General features: G+C 34.7%; 1 protein-coding gene across 2 annotated transcripts in view; it reads right to left on the bottom strand.

Annotated features, from left to right (window-relative positions):
* Positions 1–219: 219 nt before the first annotated feature.
* Positions 220–19205, bottom strand: part of ARHGEF9 (Cdc42 guanine nucleotide exchange factor 9) — a 155706-nt gene continuing 136720 nt past the window's right edge. For both annotated transcript variants that reach the window (XM_039222567.1, XM_039222568.1), the window contains exons 9-10: positions 15886–15954; positions 220–449 (exon numbers count right to left, since the gene is read on the bottom strand). In XM_039222567.1, coding sequence (XP_039078498.1) covers positions 268–449; positions 15886–15954 — 251 coding nt within the window. In that variant the 3' untranslated portion in view covers positions 220–267. The remainder of the gene's footprint in view (positions 450–15885; positions 15955–19205) is intronic.

Below are 19205 nucleotides of genomic sequence, written 5' to 3'. Positions count from 1 at the left end.
TCACTTCCCCAAAACAACAGAAAACGTTTTTTGGTCCTTCTGTGTGTGTGTGTGTGTGTGTGTGTGTGTGTGTGTGTGTGTGTATGTGTATACTCAAGGGTCTGTGTGTGTGTATATATGTCTCTATATATATATATATATATATAAATATATGTATATATATATATATATATATATATATTTCAACAGTGCTTCTCCAAAAAAATGTCCATCTATAAATATAATTTTATTTACTTTATTTTAAAATTATCTGCCTCCCTGTAGGTATTATTTTTTGAAGGGGGTTAACCTGCTGAAGTTTTGCCAGAATGGTGACTGGCTGCGCTTGGGTTCGGTGAACTCAAAGACCTGCGACTGAGCGATGCCATCGGGGACCAGGTACTGGCCCTGGTTTAACGGGTCCTGCGGTGGTGGGTAGGAAGGAGGAACTGAGCGGGCAGAGTTGACACCTAGAGTAGAGGAGAGATCAAAGGGAAATGGGATAAGTTAAGTAGCAAGGGGTTTCTGAAATGACCCAGTGGCCACTTTGGGCAGACAATTCAAGGCAGTCTATTTTAGAGAGTATGAACTGGAATTGAAAATCTCCAAGTCAAGAATTATATTCCTTAACAGATTTTGGAATGGTGTGATGACTACTGCAACAACAACAACACATGCTTTCTCATCTACTAGGTATCCCTGAGAAGTTTGTGGTGTTATCATTAGCCATATTACAGATGAGGACATTGAGATCTGACATTTTACAGATGAGGACATATGGGGTGAAATGTCACACTCAAGGTCCTAAAGTGAGGGATAGAATTCACATTCTTTGATTTCTCAGTTCAAGCTCTTTTCAAGAGACCATAATCTGTTACACAGGACTGTTATTGCAAATCACCCAACAATTTCCATTTAACTTCAAAGCTCTTTGGTTTTCTCCCTTCTCAACTCCCTCAAAGTGTCAAAAGAGCCTGTTAAGAACTACTGACTTCAAAGCAGGTTTTTAGTTGGAAAGTTATTTTCTAAAAGCTAAGGTACAAGTGATCCAGTATTCTACACCAGGTTGAGAATGCTAAAACCATATTTAATGTGGAGGTGACATTGGTAGATGAGGCAGAAAGCAAAGAAGATATGACTCATGGACTGCAAGGAAGATTTGGAATATATTTGTAACCTTTCAAATGGAACACTTCAATGACTTCAACTTTCATAGAAGTGTTTGCAACCATCAAAACAAAATCCACATGAATAGAGGATACTGGTGGAGGTGGGAGGCTAAACTGAAAGTTTAATCCTAACCTATATTCAGAACATTATAGGGGTGCCTGGGTGGCTCACCCCATTAAACATCTGACTTTGGCTCAGGTCATGACCCCCCAGCTTGTGGGTTTGAGCCCCGCATTGGGCTCTGTGCTGACAGCTCAAATCCTGGAGCCTGCTTTGTATTCTGTGTCTCCCTCTCTCTCTGCCCCTCACCCGCTCATACTCTGTCTCTCTCAACAATAAACAATAAAAATTTTTAAAAGTTAACATAATAGGCTGATGCATATAGTATATGATTCAGAATCCAATGAAGACCTCTCTGCTATTCCCAAAAAAGTTCCTCATCTGCTGGCCAATTTGCTGAAATTTCAACATTACAGCTTATTTGTTTGCCTTTGTTTAATGATTTCATCCCATTACACTAGAAGTAGTATATTGAGCCATCACCAGCCATTGGCACTTATGTGACAAGGAATCAGTTCTTTTCTAAAAGCTTTGTTTTGGTTCTTACTTTTGTTTTCCAGACTTATTGAGATATACTTGATATATAACATTCTGTAAGTTTAAGTTGTGCAATGTGATAATTTGACATACATATATGTTACAAAATGATTACCATAATAAAGTTAGTATATTCATTACATCACAAAATTACCTTTTTTGTGTGGTGTGAGCATTTAAGAACTCTTAGCAACTCCTAAGTATACAATAAGTTATTGTTAACTACAGTCACCATACTGTACATTATATCCCCAGAATCTCTTCATTTTATAACTAAAGTTTGTGCCCTTTAACCAACATGTTTATACTTCCCGCAATCCCAGCCCTTGGCAATGACCAATCTACTTTCTGTTTCGATAAGTTTACTTTTTAAGATTTCAATATAAGTGAGATCATATAGTATTTGTAATTTTGTTTTACTTATTTCACATAATATAATGCACTTAAAGTCCATTCATGTTTCCATAAATGGCAGGATTTCCTTCTTTCTATGACTGAATAATATTGCATTGTATATACCACATTTATTTTATCTATTCATCTGCTGAAGGACATTTGTTTGCTTGCTGTCTTGGCTATTGTGAATAATGTTGCAATGAACAAGAGGGTGTAGACATCTCTTTGAGATCCTAATTTCATTTTCTTCCAAAATACACAGCTCTATTTGCAATTCTTAAGGGTGCTTCATAGTATTTTCATAGTAGCTTAACAATTTACATTCCTACCATCAGTAGGATGGGCATTCCCTTTTCTCCACATCCTCACCAGAAATTGTTACCTGTTTTTGTTTTTGTTTTTGTTTTTGTATAACAGCCTCTCTAAAAAATATAACAACTCATGGTTTTGATTTGCATTCTTCTGATGATTAATAATGTTGAACTGCTTTTCTTATACCTGTAGAACGTTTACATGGGCATTTGAATGTCTTCTTTGGGAAAATGTCTATTTACATCCTTTGCCCATTTTTAATTGAACTTTTTAAAATTTTTTTTATAGCTTATTTATTCTTGAGACAGAGAGAGACAGAGCATGAGCCAGGGGAAGGGCAGAGAGAGAGGGACACACAGAATCTGAAGCAAGCCCCCGGCTCTGAGCTAGGTGTCAGCACAGAACCCAATGCGGGGCTCGAACCCATGAACCGTGTGATCATGATCTGAGCTGAAGCCGGACACTTAACCAACTGAGCGACTAGGCGCCCCTGAACATTTTTAAATTGAGTTGTATATGTTGCTCATATACATTGCATATTAATCCTTTATCAGATATGTGGTTTGCAAATATTTTCTCTCATTCTGTTTGGTTGCCCTTTCATTTTGTTGATTGTTTCTTTTGTTGTGCAGAAGTTTGTATATATATATACATTTTATAATTTATATATATATATATATATATTTTTTAGTTTGATGTAGTCCCACTTTTTTTTTTTTTCTGTTGCCTGTGCTTTTGGTGTCATATTCAAAACCTTGTTGTCAAAACCATGTCAAGGAGCATTTTCCCTATGTTTTCTTCTAGGACTTTTGTGGTGCTGAGTCTTAAGTCTTGAATCCATTTTGAGTTAATTTTTGTGAATAGTGTAAGATAGGGGTCTAATACATTGTTTTGCATGTGAATGTTCAATTTCCCCAATACTTTTTATAGAAGAGGCTATTTTTTTCCACTGAGTATTCCTGGTCTCCTAATAAATATTAGATTACTATGGGTTTATAATTGGGCCCTTGTTTCTCTTCCATTAGACTATATGTCAGATTTTATGTCAGTACAAGATTGTTTCGATTACTATAGCTTTGGGATAAAGTTTTAAATCCGAAAGCATGATACCACCAGCTTTGTTCTTCTTTCTCAGGATTGCTTTGGTTATTCAGGGTCTTTTGTTGTTCCATATGAATTTTAGAATTGCTTTATCTACTTCTGTGAAAAATGCAATGAAATTTGAGATAGGGATTACAATAAATCTATAGATGGCTTTGGGCAGTAAGGGCATTTCCAAAATGTTAATTCTTACAATCCATGAACAAGAAATATCTTTCCATTTATCTATCTCTTCTTCAATTTCTTTTATAAATGTCCAAACTTCTTCTTTTTTTTTTTTTTTTTTTTTACTGTTTTATTTATTTCTAGGAGAGAGAGAGAGAGAGAGAGAGAGACAGAGTGAGCAGGGGACGGTCAGAGAGAGAGGGAGTCACAGACTGAAACAGGCTCCAGGCTCTGAGCTGGCAGTCAGCACAGAGCCCGACGCGGGGCTCGAACCCATGAACCGCGAGATCATGACCTAAGCGAAAGTCGGACGCTTAACCGACTAAGCCACACAGGCGCCCCTAAATGTCCAAACTTCTTTTTATAAATGTACAGATTTTTAACCTCTTAAGTTAAATGTATTCCTAAGTACTTTGTCTCATTTTGTGTTATTGCAAATGGGATTGTTTCATTAATGTCTCTTTTGAATGTTCATTGTAACTGAAACACAAGTGATTTTTGTACATGTATTTTGTATACTGAAACATTATTGGATTCCATTATTATCATAATACTTTAAATTTCTTAGGAGAATCTTTAGATATTTCTATATGTAAAATAATGTCATCTGCAAATAGAGAAAAATTTCCTTCTTCCTTTCTTTTATTTCTTTTTCTTGCCTGATTGCTCTGAGTAGGACTTCCAACAGTATGTTGAATAGAATGGTGGGAGTTGGTATCCTTGTCTTGTTCCTGATATTAGATGACAAGCTTTCAACCATTCACCATTGAGCATGCATATTAATTGTGGTAAGCATGTCATATAAGGCATTGATTATGTTGAAGTATGTTCCATATATACCAAATTTATTGAGAATCTTTAGCATGAAAGCATGTTGAACTTTGTCAGATGATTTTAGTCCATGCATGCAGATGATATGTGATTTCATCTTACTTTCTGTTAATGTGGTGAATCACATTTATTGATTTGCATACGTCAAATGATCCCTGCTTCCTAGAGATAAATCCCAGTAGAAGAGGTGTATGATCCTTTAATGTGCTGTTGAATTTGGTTTGCTAGCATGTTGTTGAGAATTTTTACGTCTATATTTATCAGAAATATTGGCCTGCATTGTCTTATATTGTCTTTATCTGGCATTAGTGTCAATGTAATCCTGGCACTAATAAATGACTCATAAAATGAGTCTGGAAGTATTCCTTTCAGTTTTTTGGAAAATTTTAAGAACTGGTGTATGTTCCACAGAATTACCCAGCGAAACCATCTGGTTCTAGGCTTTTATTTTTGGGAGGTTTTTGATTACTAATTCAATCTACTTAGTCGTTATTGGTCTACTTAGAGTTTGTATTTTTTTTCCATCAGTTTTATTGAGATATAATAGACATATTACATTGTATAATATTAAGGTGTAGAATATAATGCTTTGATGTATGTATATACTGCAAAATGATAACCACTTTAAGGTTACATAGTTACATATTTTTTCTTTTGATGAGAATTTTTGAGATCTACTCTCTTAAAACTTACAAATTTACAATACAGTATTATTAACTTGTGATGATGCTATACAGAACTTATTTTATAAGCTTGTACCCTTTAACTACCTTTACCCATTTCCCCAACCCCACATCTTCTGCATCTGGCAGCCACCAATCTATTCTGTTTCTGTTTTTAAAAATCTATTCTGTTTCTATTATTTATTACATTCCACATGTAACTGAGATCATACAGTATTTATCTTTCTCTGAATTATTTCACTTATCATAATACCTTCCAGGTTCATCCATGATATGACAAAAGGCAGGATTTCCTTTTCTCTCTCTCTCTCTCTGTCTCTCTCTCTCTCTCTCTGTGTGTGTGTGTACTTTATCCACATTTATTTTATCCATTTGTCTGCCAAAGTACATTTAGGCTGTTTCCATGTCTTGGCTATTGTTGAATACTGCTGCAATGAACACAGGGAGAAGGTATTTCTTTGAGATACTGATTTCATTTCCTTTAGATATATACTCCAAACTGGAATTACTAGAGTATATGGTAGTTATATTTTTAACTTTTTTTTCAATCACACATTTATTTTTTTTCAGTTTCCTTCTTAGTTTTATTTGTTTTATTTCAAATTATACATTCAGTGTTTCTTGCTTTAGGACATTAAAATGACAGAAAAATACTTTTAGAAAAACGCTGCTTTTTCTGAATGTGTGAACCTGTAAATATTTCCTGCAGTAGGTAGAATGGTGCTCCAAAGATGTTTATGTGAAGCTCCTTGAAAATTGTGAATATCTTATGCTATGTGGCAAAGGGACCTTGCAGATTTGGGTTACAGACCTCAAAAGTGGAAAGTATTCTGGATTATCCATGTGGGTTCAATCTAAATACATGAGCCTTTCAAACCAAAGAACTTTCTCAACATGCCGAAGGCAGAAGAGACATAGTGGTAGGGAACATGAGGGAAATTCCAAGTGTGATAAGGATTCAAAGAGCCTTTGCTGGTTGTAAGATGTAAGGAGCCATAAACATACATATATTTATTTATTTATTTATTTATTTATTTATTTATTTATTTCTGAGGGAGAGAGACTGTGTGAGAAGGGGAGGGTCAGAGAGAGAGGGAGACACAGAATCTGAAAACAGGGTCCAGGCTCTGAGCTAGCTGTCAGCTCGAACCCTGACGCAGGGCTTGAACCCACGAACTATGAGATCATAACCTGAGTCGAAGTCAGTCACCCAACTGACAGAGCCACACAGGTGGCCCTATTTTTAACTTTTTGAGGAAACTCCATACTGCTTTCCATACTGACTGTAACAACTTACATTCCCATAGTATATAAGGGTTCTCTTATCTCCAGATCCTTGTCAATACCAGTTATTGCTTATCTTTCATTAGCCATTCTAATAGGTTTGAAGTGATATCTCATTGTACTTTTTATTTGCATTTCCTAATGATTAGTAATGTTGAACACCTTTTCATGTACTCACTGGCCATTTGTATATTTTCTTTGGGAAAAATATCTATTCAGGTCTTTTGCCACCTTTTTAATTGGATTATTTGTGGGCTTTTGCTATTTCCAAACTGAATGCCTTTTGTTTCTGTCTCTTGCCTAATTGCTTTGGCTAGAACCTCCAGAACAATACTGAATAGAGGTAACGAGGCTGGACATCCTTGCCTTGTTCCTGATCTTAGGGGAAAACATCAGTCTCTCATCACTAAGCATGGTGCTAGTTGTGGATGTTTTATAGATGATCTTAAATATATAAAATCTTGTCATAGTCAAACAGAATCAATTTTACTTCCTCTCTGATTCAGATACTGTTTCCTTCTTTTTCTTACTTGATTGCTCTTTGCTTAAGACTTCTAGGACTATATTGCATAGGGATGATGAAGTTGGGTGCCACCGTGTTATTTCTTATATTGGAAGAATAGCTTTCAAACTTTCACCATTAAGTATGATGTTAGCTATGGATTTGCCATATATTGCCTTTATTATATTGAAGTACATTCTTTCTATACCTAATTTGTTGAGAGTTTTTATCATGAAAGGATGTTGAATTTTGTCAAATGCTTTTTTAGCATCTATGGAGATGATTATATGATTTTTATCTTTCTATTAATGTGGTGTATTACATTGTTTTTAATTGCATATGTTAAATCATCCTTGCATCTCAGTAATGAAGCTCACTTGATGATGCTGTATGATCCTTTTAGTGTGCTGTTGAATGTTGTTAGCTAGTATTTTGTTAATAAATTTTGCATCAGGAATATTGTCCTGTAGTTTTCTTTTTATGAAGTGTTCTTATCTGGATTTAGTATCAGTGTAATGCTGGTCTCATAAAATGAGTTTGGGAGTGTTCTTTTCATTTTTTTTTAATGCTTTAAAAGGATAGGCATCAATTCTTTAAATACTTGGTACAATTCACCAATGAAACCATCTATTCTTGGGCTTTTCTTTGTCGGGAGGTTTTTTTATTGCTAATTTAATCTTCTTACTCATTTTTGGTACGTTCAGATTTTCTATTTAATCATGATTTAATCTTAGTACAATGTATGTTTTATTTGGAAATTATTCATTTCTCCTAGGTCATCCAATTTTTCAGTGTATACTTGTTCACAGTATTCTCTTATGATTCTATTTCTTTGGTATTATTTGTAATCTCTTCTTTAATTTCTGATTCTATTTATTTGAGTTTTCTCCCTCTCTTAGTCTAGCCAGAGGTTTGTCATTTTTGTTTATCTTTTCAAAAATTAGGTCTTAATTTCATTGAACTTTTCTATTATTTTTCTGGTCTCTATTTCTCTTTTGATCTTTGTTATTTCCTTTGTTCTGATGACTTTGGGCTTTATTTTTCTTATTTTGCTTGTTCCTTGAAGTGTAAAGTTAGGTTGTTTATTTGAAATTTTTTCTTTGTGTAGGCATTATGGCTATAAACTTTACTCCTAGAACAGATTTTGCTACATCCCATAACCTTTGGTATGCTGTGTCTTTTCATTTATCTCAATATATTTTTTTATTTCCCTTTTGATTTCTTCTTTGACTCATTGGTTATTCAGAAGTGTGTTACTGATATCTAGCCATTTGTAGCAACATGGATGGAACTTAAGTGTGTTATTCTGAGTGAAATAAATCAGGCAGAGAAGGACAGATACCATATGTTTGCACGTATAAAAGGATTAGGAGGAACTTAATGGAGGACCATGGGGGAGAAGAAGGGAAAAAATAGTGGGGGAGAGGGAGGGAGGCAAACCATGAGAGACTCTTGAATGCTGAGAACAAACTGAGGGCTGATGGGAGTGAGGGAGAGGGGAAGGGGGGTGATGGGCATGGAGGAGGGCACTTGTTGGCATGAGCGCTGGGTGTTATATGGAAACCAACTTGACAATAAACTATTAAAAAAAAGAGGTGTGTTGTGTAAATTCCACATATATGAACTTTCCAGTTTTCCTCCTGTTATTGATTTTTAGATTCGAACTACTGTGGTTGGAAAAGACACTTGATATATTTTCAGTGTCCTTAAATTTTCTAAGACTTGTTTTGTAACCTAATACATACTACCCTAGAGCATGTTCCATTTGTGCTTGAGAAAAATTTGAATTCTGCTGCTATTGGATGATATGTTCCTTATATGTCTTTTAAATCAATTTAGTCTAAATATATTTCCAGTCCAATGTTTTATTAATCAATTTTTGGCTAGGTGATCTATTAATTATTGCTATTATTTTATTGTCTCTTTCTTCCTTCAGATCTGTAAGTATTTGTTTAACATACTTAGGTGCTTCATAATAAGTACATATATTTACAATTTATATATTTATGTTTTGGGTACATGATGAATTACTTCTATGATTGTATAGCGACTTTCTTGGACTCTTGTGACAGTTTTTGACTTACATAAGTATAGCTATCCTTACTCTAGTTTGGCTTCCACTTGCATGAAATACCTTTTTTCCAGGGCGCCTGGGTGGCTCAGTCAGTTGGGCAGCCGACTTCAGCTCAGGTCATGATCTCACGGTTCATGGCTTCGAGCCCTGCGACGGGCTTTGTGCTGACTGCTAGCTCAGAGCCTGGAGCCTGTTTTAGATTCTGTTTGTCCTTCTCTCTCTCTGACCCTCCCCTGCTCTCGCTCTCTCTCTCTCTCTCTCAGAAATAAATAAAACCTTAAAAAAACACCTTTTTCCTTCCCTTAACTTTGAGGCTATATGTATCCTTAGGGATGAACTTAGTCTTCTATAGGCAGTGCATAGTTGTGTTTTATATTTTTATCCATTCAGCCATTCTATGAATGTTAATAAGAGAATCTAATCAATTTACATTGAAAGTAACTATTGAGATGGTAAGGACTTACTACTGTCATTTTATTATTTCTGTTTTATAGTTCCTTTGCTCCTTTCTTCTTCTCTTGCTATTTTCCTGTATGAATTGATGTTTTTCCAAACTGGTATGCTTTGATTCACCTCCTTTTTTGTGTGTACCTACTGTAGGTACGTGCTTTGTGGTTACAATGAAGCTGACATAAGATACCTTATAGTTACAATAGTCTATTCTGGTAACAAATTAACTTTGGACACATAAAAAAGAAAACTCTACTTTTTACTCCCCAACCCCAAATATTATGTTTTGGATGTCACAATTTACATATTTTTATTATTATCCATTAATAAATTATTGTACCTTAGTTATTTTTTAAATCATTTTATACTTTATCCTTTATAGATATAAGTAATTAATACACTACCATATTAGTGTATTCTGAATTCTATTATCTACTTGCTTTTCATGTTTTCTGATTAGCATGAGTTTTCTGATTAACATAGAGTTTTCATGTTACTGATTAGCATCTTTTCACTTCAGTTTGAAAAATTCCTTTCAGCATTTCTTGTAAGATAAGTCTAGTGATGATTATCTCTCTCTCTCTCTCTCTCTCTCTCTGAGAAAGTCTTTCTTTTTCCTTCATTTCTAATGGACAACTTTCCTGGGTATAGTATTTTTAGTTAAAAGTTTTCTTCTTTCAGAACTCTGAATACAGCATACCACTCTCTACTGGTCTGCTAGGTTCCTCCTGAGAAATCTTCTAATAGCCTTATGTGCGTTCCCTTGTATATGAGGATTTTTTTTCTCTTGCTGCTTTTAAACTTTTCTCTTTGTATTTGACTTTACATAGTTTTATTATAATATATCTTGAAAAATATCATTTGAGTTGAAATTATTTAGCAACAAATGAGCCTCATGAAGCTGAATATTCAAATACTTATCCAGAATTGGAATTTTCTGTGCCATTATGTCTTTAAATAAGTTTTCTTCCCCTTTCTTCCTCTTTTCTTCTTTTGGTTCTCCAATATTGTATATATGAGTTATCTTAATTTTATCCCATAATTCACATAGGCTTTCTTCACTTTTTTTCCATTCTGTATTCTAGAATACAGAAAATTGTCTCTGAATACAGAAAAATACAGAAATTGTCTCTAACTGGACAATTACAAATGACTTGTCTTTGACTTCAGAAATTTTTTTCTTCTGCTTGATAAAATCTGTTGTTGATGCTCTCTACTATATTTGTTTTCATTTCTTTTTTTTAAATTTTTTAATGTTTTATTTATTTCTAGGAGAGAGAGAGAGACAGCGTGAGCAGGGGAGGGTCAGAGAGAGAGGGAGTCACAGACTGAAACAGGCTCCAGGCTCTGAGCTGGCAGTCAGCACAGAGCCCGACGCGGGGCTCGAACCCACGAACGGTGAGATCATGACCTAAGCGAAAGTCGGACGCTCAACCGACTAAGCCACCCAGGCGCCCCTATTTGTTTTCATTTCATTCATTCTATTCTTCAGCTCTATAATTTTTGTTTGGTTATTTTTTTATGATTTCTATTCCCTGTTAAAATTCTTGTTTTGTGTATTGTTTTCCCGATTTTGTTTAATTTTCTGTGCTTTCTTGTGGCTCACTAAATTTCCTTAAAACAATTAATTTGAAATGTTTATTAGAAAAATTGCATATCTCCATGTCTTTGGGGGTCAGTTTCTAGAAAACTGTATTCCTTTGGTGATGTCATATTTCCCTGATTTTTCATGTTCCTTGTGGTATTGATTTGCCCTCATGGCATTTGAAAAAGCATTCACTTCCTCTAGTCTTTATTGACTGGCCTCTTTTCTCTATGCAACTAACCGTGGATATTTTTTCCCTGGGTGATCTAGAACTTTTCTGCTGGACTTTTGAACTTTCACAAAAGCACACTAATCTGTGGGTGACTGTCAAAATCAATGTTCTTCAGGGGGAAGACAGTTGAAAACTATTCTGCCATCTTGATGATGTCCTCTAAGAGGCAATTTTAAAAGGCAGTAAATATCAGAACTACAAAGGTAATGAGTACCAACAAATGATATGAAAATATTAGGGGGAAAGTTTGGGAAGTGTTCATTTTAATTTCTCTCAATTAAGCTTTTTTTTTTATTTTGAGAGTACAGCAGATTTATATGCAGTTGTAAGAAACTATACAGAGATATACTTTGTATCCTTTACTCAGTTTCTCCATTGATAGCATTTTACAAAACTTTAGTACAATTTTACAACAAGGATTTTAACATTGTTACATGACAGAGCCAAGAGATAGAACATTTCTGTCATCACAAGATCACTCTTGTTACACTCCCATAACCACACTCCTCTCCTGTCCTCACCCCCTCCTTAATCTTTGGCAGCCATTAATCTGTTTCCCATTATGAAATGATATCATTTCAAGAATATTATATAAATGGGGTCATACCATATATAACGTTTGGGGATTGGCTTTTCTCACTTAGCATAATTCCTTGGAGATTCACCCAACTTGTTGTATGTATCAATAGTTGGCTCATTTTTACTGAGAGGTAATATTGTATGATATGGATATACTATAGTTTGCTTAATTACTCACCCACTGAAAGATATGTGGGTTGTTTACAGTTTGAGCCATTCTAAATAAAGCTGCTATAAACATTTGTTTAGAGGTTTTTGTGTGAAAGTAACCTTTCATTTCTCTGGAAAAAATGCCCAGGAGTATAATTGCTAGGTTATATGGTAATTGCATGTTTTGTGTTTTAAGAAACCACCATACTATTTTCCAGAGTGGCTATATCATTTAGCAATCTCTCCAGCAAGATATAAATGATTCCATTCCTCTATGCCCTTCCCAGTGTTTGGTGTTGTCACTTTTTTTTTAGCCTTTTTAATAAGTATGTAGTGATATCTCATTGTGGTTTTTATTTGCGTTTCTCCAATGATCAATAATGTTGAACATCTTTTCATGTGTTTAACTGCCACCCATATATTCTCTTCAGTAAAATATTTATTTTTTGCCTATTTTCTAACTGAAGTGTGTAGTTTTTTACTATTGAGTTTCTACAGTTCATTACATCTTCTAGAGAATAGTGTTTTGTCAGATACATGACTTTCAATTATTTTCTCCTAGTCTTTAGTTTGTCTTTCATCCTCTTCATGTAATCTTTTACAGAGCAAAAATTTCTATTTTGAATAGGTACATTGTATCGATTTTTCATTTTGTAGTTCAAGCTTTTGGTGTCAAGTCTAAGAACTTCTTTGCCTAGCCTTAAATACTGATGATTTTCTCCTTTTTAAAAAAGTTTTTTAACTTTAAATTTAAGTTCATTATTCATTTTGAGTTCATTTTTATAGGTTATGAGTTTAGGTTGTTTTGTTTTGTTTTGTTTTTTGGTCTATGGCTAATGTAGCATTTGTTGAAAAGGTTGTCCTTCCTCCACTAAACTTATTTTGCCTCTTTGTCAAAAATTACTTGGGGATACTTATGTAGATCTATTTCTGGTTTCTATATTCTGTTCCATTGATATAATATGTCTATTTTCTGCCAATACCACATTTTCTTGGTTACTGTAGATATATAATTAGTGTTAAAATCAGGATAGACTGATTAACTTTATTCTTCATTTTCAAGATTATTTTAGTTATTTCAGGATATTCATTTGATTTTGAGCTGGTCCTACAGCCTCTGGAGATGGGAGCTGTGCTCATGGCCCTAGAGAGTCCCATGATGACATACTGAAATAGGTTGATAGACTAGGAATTAGTATTCAAATTCCAAGAAGTTATATGTCAATTCTTAAAACCAAGAAGACATTAAAAAAAAAACCCACAAGACTAAGAATTAGTATTCAAATTCCAAGAAGTTATGTATCAATTCTTAAAATCAAGATGATACATAAAGGTAAAAAGGCCTTCCTTGGAGTTAGGCTCTGTCCTCTTTGCTTATCTTATAGCCAGGCTTCCCCTCCTACAGAGCAGTAGACTGAGTTGATAAGGGCCATGGAAAGGGACACTACAATAATTAGCTTATTCAATACATCTTCATTAGAGAATTCTTAATATCAATGCTCCCATCACTTCCAGGAAGGGGTCATTGGAAGAGTTAAGGAAATTGGCTTTTATGGGTATCTGAAAGAATTCCCTTCTTGTTCTTCCCATGTACATAATATAACTATTAAATTCCTAAGTTTGGCAACTTCTTCCACATATGCAGTTCTCTCAAGTTTCAAAATATATTCGTCATCACAGTCCTATACTAGGAGAGTCTTGAAAACTAGAAACAGAAATAATGGAGATCTGTAGAAATTCTGGGAAGTTTGTTATTTTTTTAATGTTCTTATTTTATTTCTGAGAGAGACAGCATGAGCAGGGGAGGGTCAGAGAGAGAGGAAGACACAGAATCCGAAACAGGCTCCAGGCTCTGAGCTAGCTGTCAGCACAGAGCCCGACGTGGGGCTCGAACCCACGAACTGTGAGATCATGACCTGAGCCAAAGTCAGTCGCTGAACCTACTGAGCCACCCAGGCGCCCCTGGGAAGTCTGAAACTAAATGAGTTTCTTTGAAAACTTTAGAATTGCTGAATCAGTGTGTAGATATTGGGGAATAAGAGAAGACCTGAAAGGAATAGCCTTATGACTAGACAGGGTGGAAAAGGAACCTGACACAAAGGCTTGGTATGAATGAACAGGACTGTTTTCTGGTTTGTTGCTTTATGGAAGCCCCTTTGCTTTAAGAGTTTGTACTGAAAAGACCAGCCAGTATTTAATAGGCTTGAGGGAACCTGCCCTGAGGTAAAGGGGTACAATCCCAAAATGAAGGTCAGTGTGGTGAAGACAGTGGATGTAATCATAGTGAGAAAAGCTCAGGGGTTAAGAGCTTCCAGGAAACAGGCAGAACACAAGGACAGTAGCTTCTTTGTAGCATGAGGACTCCCCAACTGGCTGGGGTTCTTTTCTACTTATATCTCTAAGGAATGGGTACATTCTCTCACAGTGTTCCCCTACTCATACAGATCATATCTATACTGACATTAACTTCAGATAGCTTTCTAACACTGTCTTTCATGTTTTCACTCCCAAGTGGTTAACAATGATTGCCTTTAATTCCCTACCTAAAGATAATCATATTTCCACGATGATGGAAAAAGCAAGTGAGTGCCTCCCTCGGGCAAGAAACAATAAGCAGTTAAAAGGAAGGCATGTCTAGCCAGAGGGACCACAACTAGGTGCACTGTTTAATTGGAAATCAGATATTCATAGCTACTCAACCTCCTCAGTGTAAAGGAGCTTCATTTGGGAATAATTAAGGGTGCTCTATGTGGCTGCTAGAATTTCAGGCAACTTGAATTTAATAATTTTGTATGGGGACTCATTCTGAACCAAAGAGTCAACTGAGAAAGCAGAAGGGTGTGGGGAAAGTGAGTTCTCATTAAGATCACCTACCCCTGGGGAAAATGACAAATGCCTGTCCGTAGGAGAAGTAGCTGTCAGTAATTGAGGTGAGACAAAAAATTGAGCTGTTCTTTCCTAGCACAGAGAATCAGTAGAACCCTGAGATGGAGAGGGAAGAACACTGGACATGGAATTAAAATGAGTTAAGTTCACAATCAGTTCATCCCAAAATATCTTGTTTCCTAATCTGGAAAATGAGGCTAATAATGCCTACCTTTTCAGAAGTACCATAAAGATGAAATTAAAGAACTTGTATAAAATGACTGGTAATGAATAAAATAAAGGATAGTTACTTCCTTTTGTTCACCCAAACATTTTAATTTTGTCTAGTTCATGAAAATGAGAAAATAAAGCTTCATTTCATATTCAAATTGATTCTCAAGTTATTTTCCTTTTTAAAGTACTTTTATGGTTCAGAGAAAGGAAATGAATATCTGAATCTTCTGTCTTGGTCCAGTTTGAAGTTCTCCATTATGATTTGGGACTCCTGATTTTCCAAATGTCCCCAAACAAATGAAAGAAAATTGTGTATATATTCCAAATATATTTGTAGTTATTAATAAAATGTACACAGTATTGTCCATCAGTCTCTAAATTGTGAATGAAGTTTAGTTTCTTTCTTTCTTTTACTTACATAAAAATAAAAGGAAACAAATTCTATTTTTCCTGTACCCAATGAACTATCTTGGACATAAGTACCTTACACTATTTATTCCTAAACCTTATTCCTTTAAGAGCATTTGCTGTCTCTTGTCAGGAACACCTTGAAACCCAGATACTCCCCACCACCCCAAATTAACTTTTGCATGGAAACAAGCCTGGGGATATGCAGTCACAAAGTTTATGGCTTCACAAGCTCACAAAGAGAGTGAGTAGATGTGATGGGAGTGGGGGTGTTAAAGGCAGCTTTACCTTTTTGTTTAGAGACTTTTCTCACAGTCATTGCAGCCTGCCTCTTCTGGTTTTCAGAAATTTCAAAGCCTATAATATAAAAACACATGACTTTGTTATAAGAAACACAGACTTTTCTTAAATGTATAAATTAGTTCAACTTTTCTTAAAGATTAATTTTGGCAAGATATATCAAAAGTCTGGATAAATAAATAAGCAAATAAATGGTGAGAAGCTTGAACAAATACTCAGCTACAAACATGGTTTTCACCCTATACAGGGGCAAAAAAATGTGAGAATATGAGTCAAGATGATGATAAATTAAGAATGGATGAAAAAAGTATGGCATAAAGTGGAAAAAAATTTCACAACCAAAAGCAAAAAACAAAAACAAGGAAATAATGAGGCAAAATATAAGAGATTAAAGCAAAATTTTTGTAAAGAAAATTTCAAATGGAAGAAAATACAAATGGCAAAAAGTAATGACATAATATAAATGTGTATTCAAGTCCTTTGTCCATTTTTAAAATTTGCTTAATGTTTATTTTTGAGAGAGAGACAGACAGACAGGCAGACAGACAGCATGAGTGGAGGAGGGGTAGAGAGAGAGGGAGACACAATCCAAAGCAGGCTTCAGGCTCTGAGCTGTTAGCACAGAGCCCAACGCTGGGCTCAAGTTCAAGAAACCTGAGATCATGACCTGAGCTGACATCAGATGCTTAACCCACTGAGCGACACAGGCTATTTTTGAAATTTTTATTTTTGTCTATTTTTAAAATTAACTTATGTGATATTTTCCTGTTGAGTTGTAGGATATACTTATATATTTTGGAAATTAACCTCTTATAATTTATATATACTTATATATGTTTATAATTGGCAAATATTTTTTTCTGATGCCTTAGGTTGCCTTTTCATTCTGTTTCCTTTGCTGTGTAAAAGCATTTTATTATGATGCAATTTTGCTTTGTTGCCTGTGCTTTTGGTGTCATATCCAAAGATCATTGGCAAGACCAATGCTAAGAAGCTTTGTCCCTATGTATTCCTCTAGAAGTTTTATGGTTTGGGGTTATCCAAGAAAGTATTTGATACATTTTGAATTAGTCTTCATGTATGGTATAAGGTAGGAGTTCAATTTCTTCCACTTGCATGTGGATATCCAGTTTTCCCAGCACCATTTATTGAAGAAACCATCCTTTCCCAATCGTGTATTCTTGGTACCCTTGTCAAAGATATGTTGACTGCATATGTGTGGGTTTGTTTCTAGTCTCTCTATCCTATTCCATTGGCCTATATGTCTGTCTTTATGCCAGTACCATACTGTTTTAAATAATATAGCTTTTAATATATTTTGATTCAGGAAGTATGATGCCTCCACTTTAATCTTTCTCTCAAATATCTTTAGCTATTATGGGTCTTTTGTTGTTCCACATGAATTTTAGGATTGTGATTTCTATTTGTATAAAAAATACCATTGGACTTGGGGTAAGATCACATTGAATCTGTAGACGGCATTGGACAAAATAGATATTTTAACAATATTAAGTTTATTTATTTGTGTGTTCTTTAATTTCTTTCAGCAAGGGTTTATAATTTTTGGTGTAGAAATCTTTCACCTCCTTGGTTAAGTTTATTCTTAAGTATTGTATTCATTTCGATTTGATTATAATTGGGAATAGTGTATTTGCTTAATTTCTTTTTCAGATAGTTCATTGTTAGCATATAGAAACACAACTGATTTTTGTATGTTAATTTTGTATCCTACAATTGTACCGAATTCATTTATTAGATATAAAAGTTTCTGTGGCGTTTTTAAGGTTTTCTCTTTATAACATAATGTCATCTACAAACAGAAATAATTTAAAATCTTCCTTTCCCATTTGGAGGACTTTTATTTTCTTCTTGCCTAATTTTCTTAGGCTTGGAATTCCACTACTACATTGAATAGAAATGGTGAAATCTTTGTCTTATCATTGATCTAAGAAAAAAAGCTTTCAGTTTTTCCCCCTTGAGTATGATGTTAGTTAGCTGTGGGGCCTTTTTTTTTTTTTTTAATATTTTTTATTTATTTCTGAGAGACAGAGAGAGAAACAGCGTGAACAGGGGAGGGTCAGAGAGAGAGGGAGACACAGAATCAGAAGCAGGCTCCAGGCTCTGAGCTGTCAGCACAGAGCCCAGGGCTCGAACCCACAAACCATGTGATCATGACCTGAGGTGAAGTTGGATGCTTAACCGACTGAGCCACCCAGGCGCCCCACAGTGGGGCCTTTCATACATAGCCTTTATTATGTTCAGGCAAATACCTTCTATACATAGTTTGTTGTAAGTTTCTTTATCATGAAAGAATGATAAATTATATCAAATCATTTTTCTGCATCTATAGATATGATCATGTGATTTCTATCTCTCATTTCATTAGAGTGATGTATCACATTAATTGATTTGCATATGTTAAACTATCCTTGCATCCCAGGGATAAATCCCACTTGTTCATGGTATATGATCCTTTTATTGTGCTGCTGAATTCTCTTTGTTGCTGTTTTATTAATAATTTTTTCATGTATGTTCACCAGGGATATTGGCCTTTAATTTTCTTCTACTGGGAGACTTAATATTGTTAAAATATCCATTCTGCCAAAGGAATCCTATCAAAACTCCAGTTTCATTTATACAAGATATGAATAAGTTCTAGAAATCTGTTGTACAACATTGAGCCTATGGTTAACATTATATATTATGCACTTAAAAAATTGTTAAGAGCATAGAACTCATGGATTTTTAGCACTTAAAAAATAGGGTTAAGGTCTCTCCAGGAAGGAGAAGAAATTCTGTCTCAGCTTCAATCCATGTATGCAGAGTCCCATTCTTCTCATGATCTTCCTGCCTACAGATGACAGCTTTGGACTATGCCCTTGAGTTTGAGCTTGCCCATGATCTTGCATTCTGACTGCCTGCTCCATAGATTTTGGAGTTGCTTAGCTGGGTTTTTCAATCATATCAGCCAATTCCTTATAATAAATTTCTTAAATAGTAATGCATCTCCTATAAGTTGTGTTTCTCTCGTTGAACCCTGACTGATAGAAGAAGTTATAGTTATATAGTCTATATTCTTCACCTGGAGAGTTACTTATGATGAATTAGGTTTAAAAAAAAACAAGTTACAGAGTAATATGTTTGGTATAATTTTTGTAATTAAATTTAAAAATGTCTTATGTGTATATATGTTTATATTAACATAAGTATGGAAATAGGCACTCCAAATTTATACCGATTATCTCACACAGCATGAGAGTGACAGAGAAGGAAAAATATTGCTAACACTTCTTTATTACATTTTGGTA

Source organism: Hyaena hyaena, unplaced genomic scaffold, assembly GCF_003009895.1.
Source record: "Hyaena hyaena isolate Hyena2069 unplaced genomic scaffold, ASM300989v1 scaffold_1163, whole genome shotgun sequence".
Classification (NCBI taxonomy): domain Eukaryota; kingdom Metazoa; phylum Chordata; class Mammalia; order Carnivora; family Hyaenidae; genus Hyaena; species Hyaena hyaena.
Note: the sequence above shows the minus strand (reverse complement) of the source record. Positions and strands in the feature narration are given on the sequence as shown.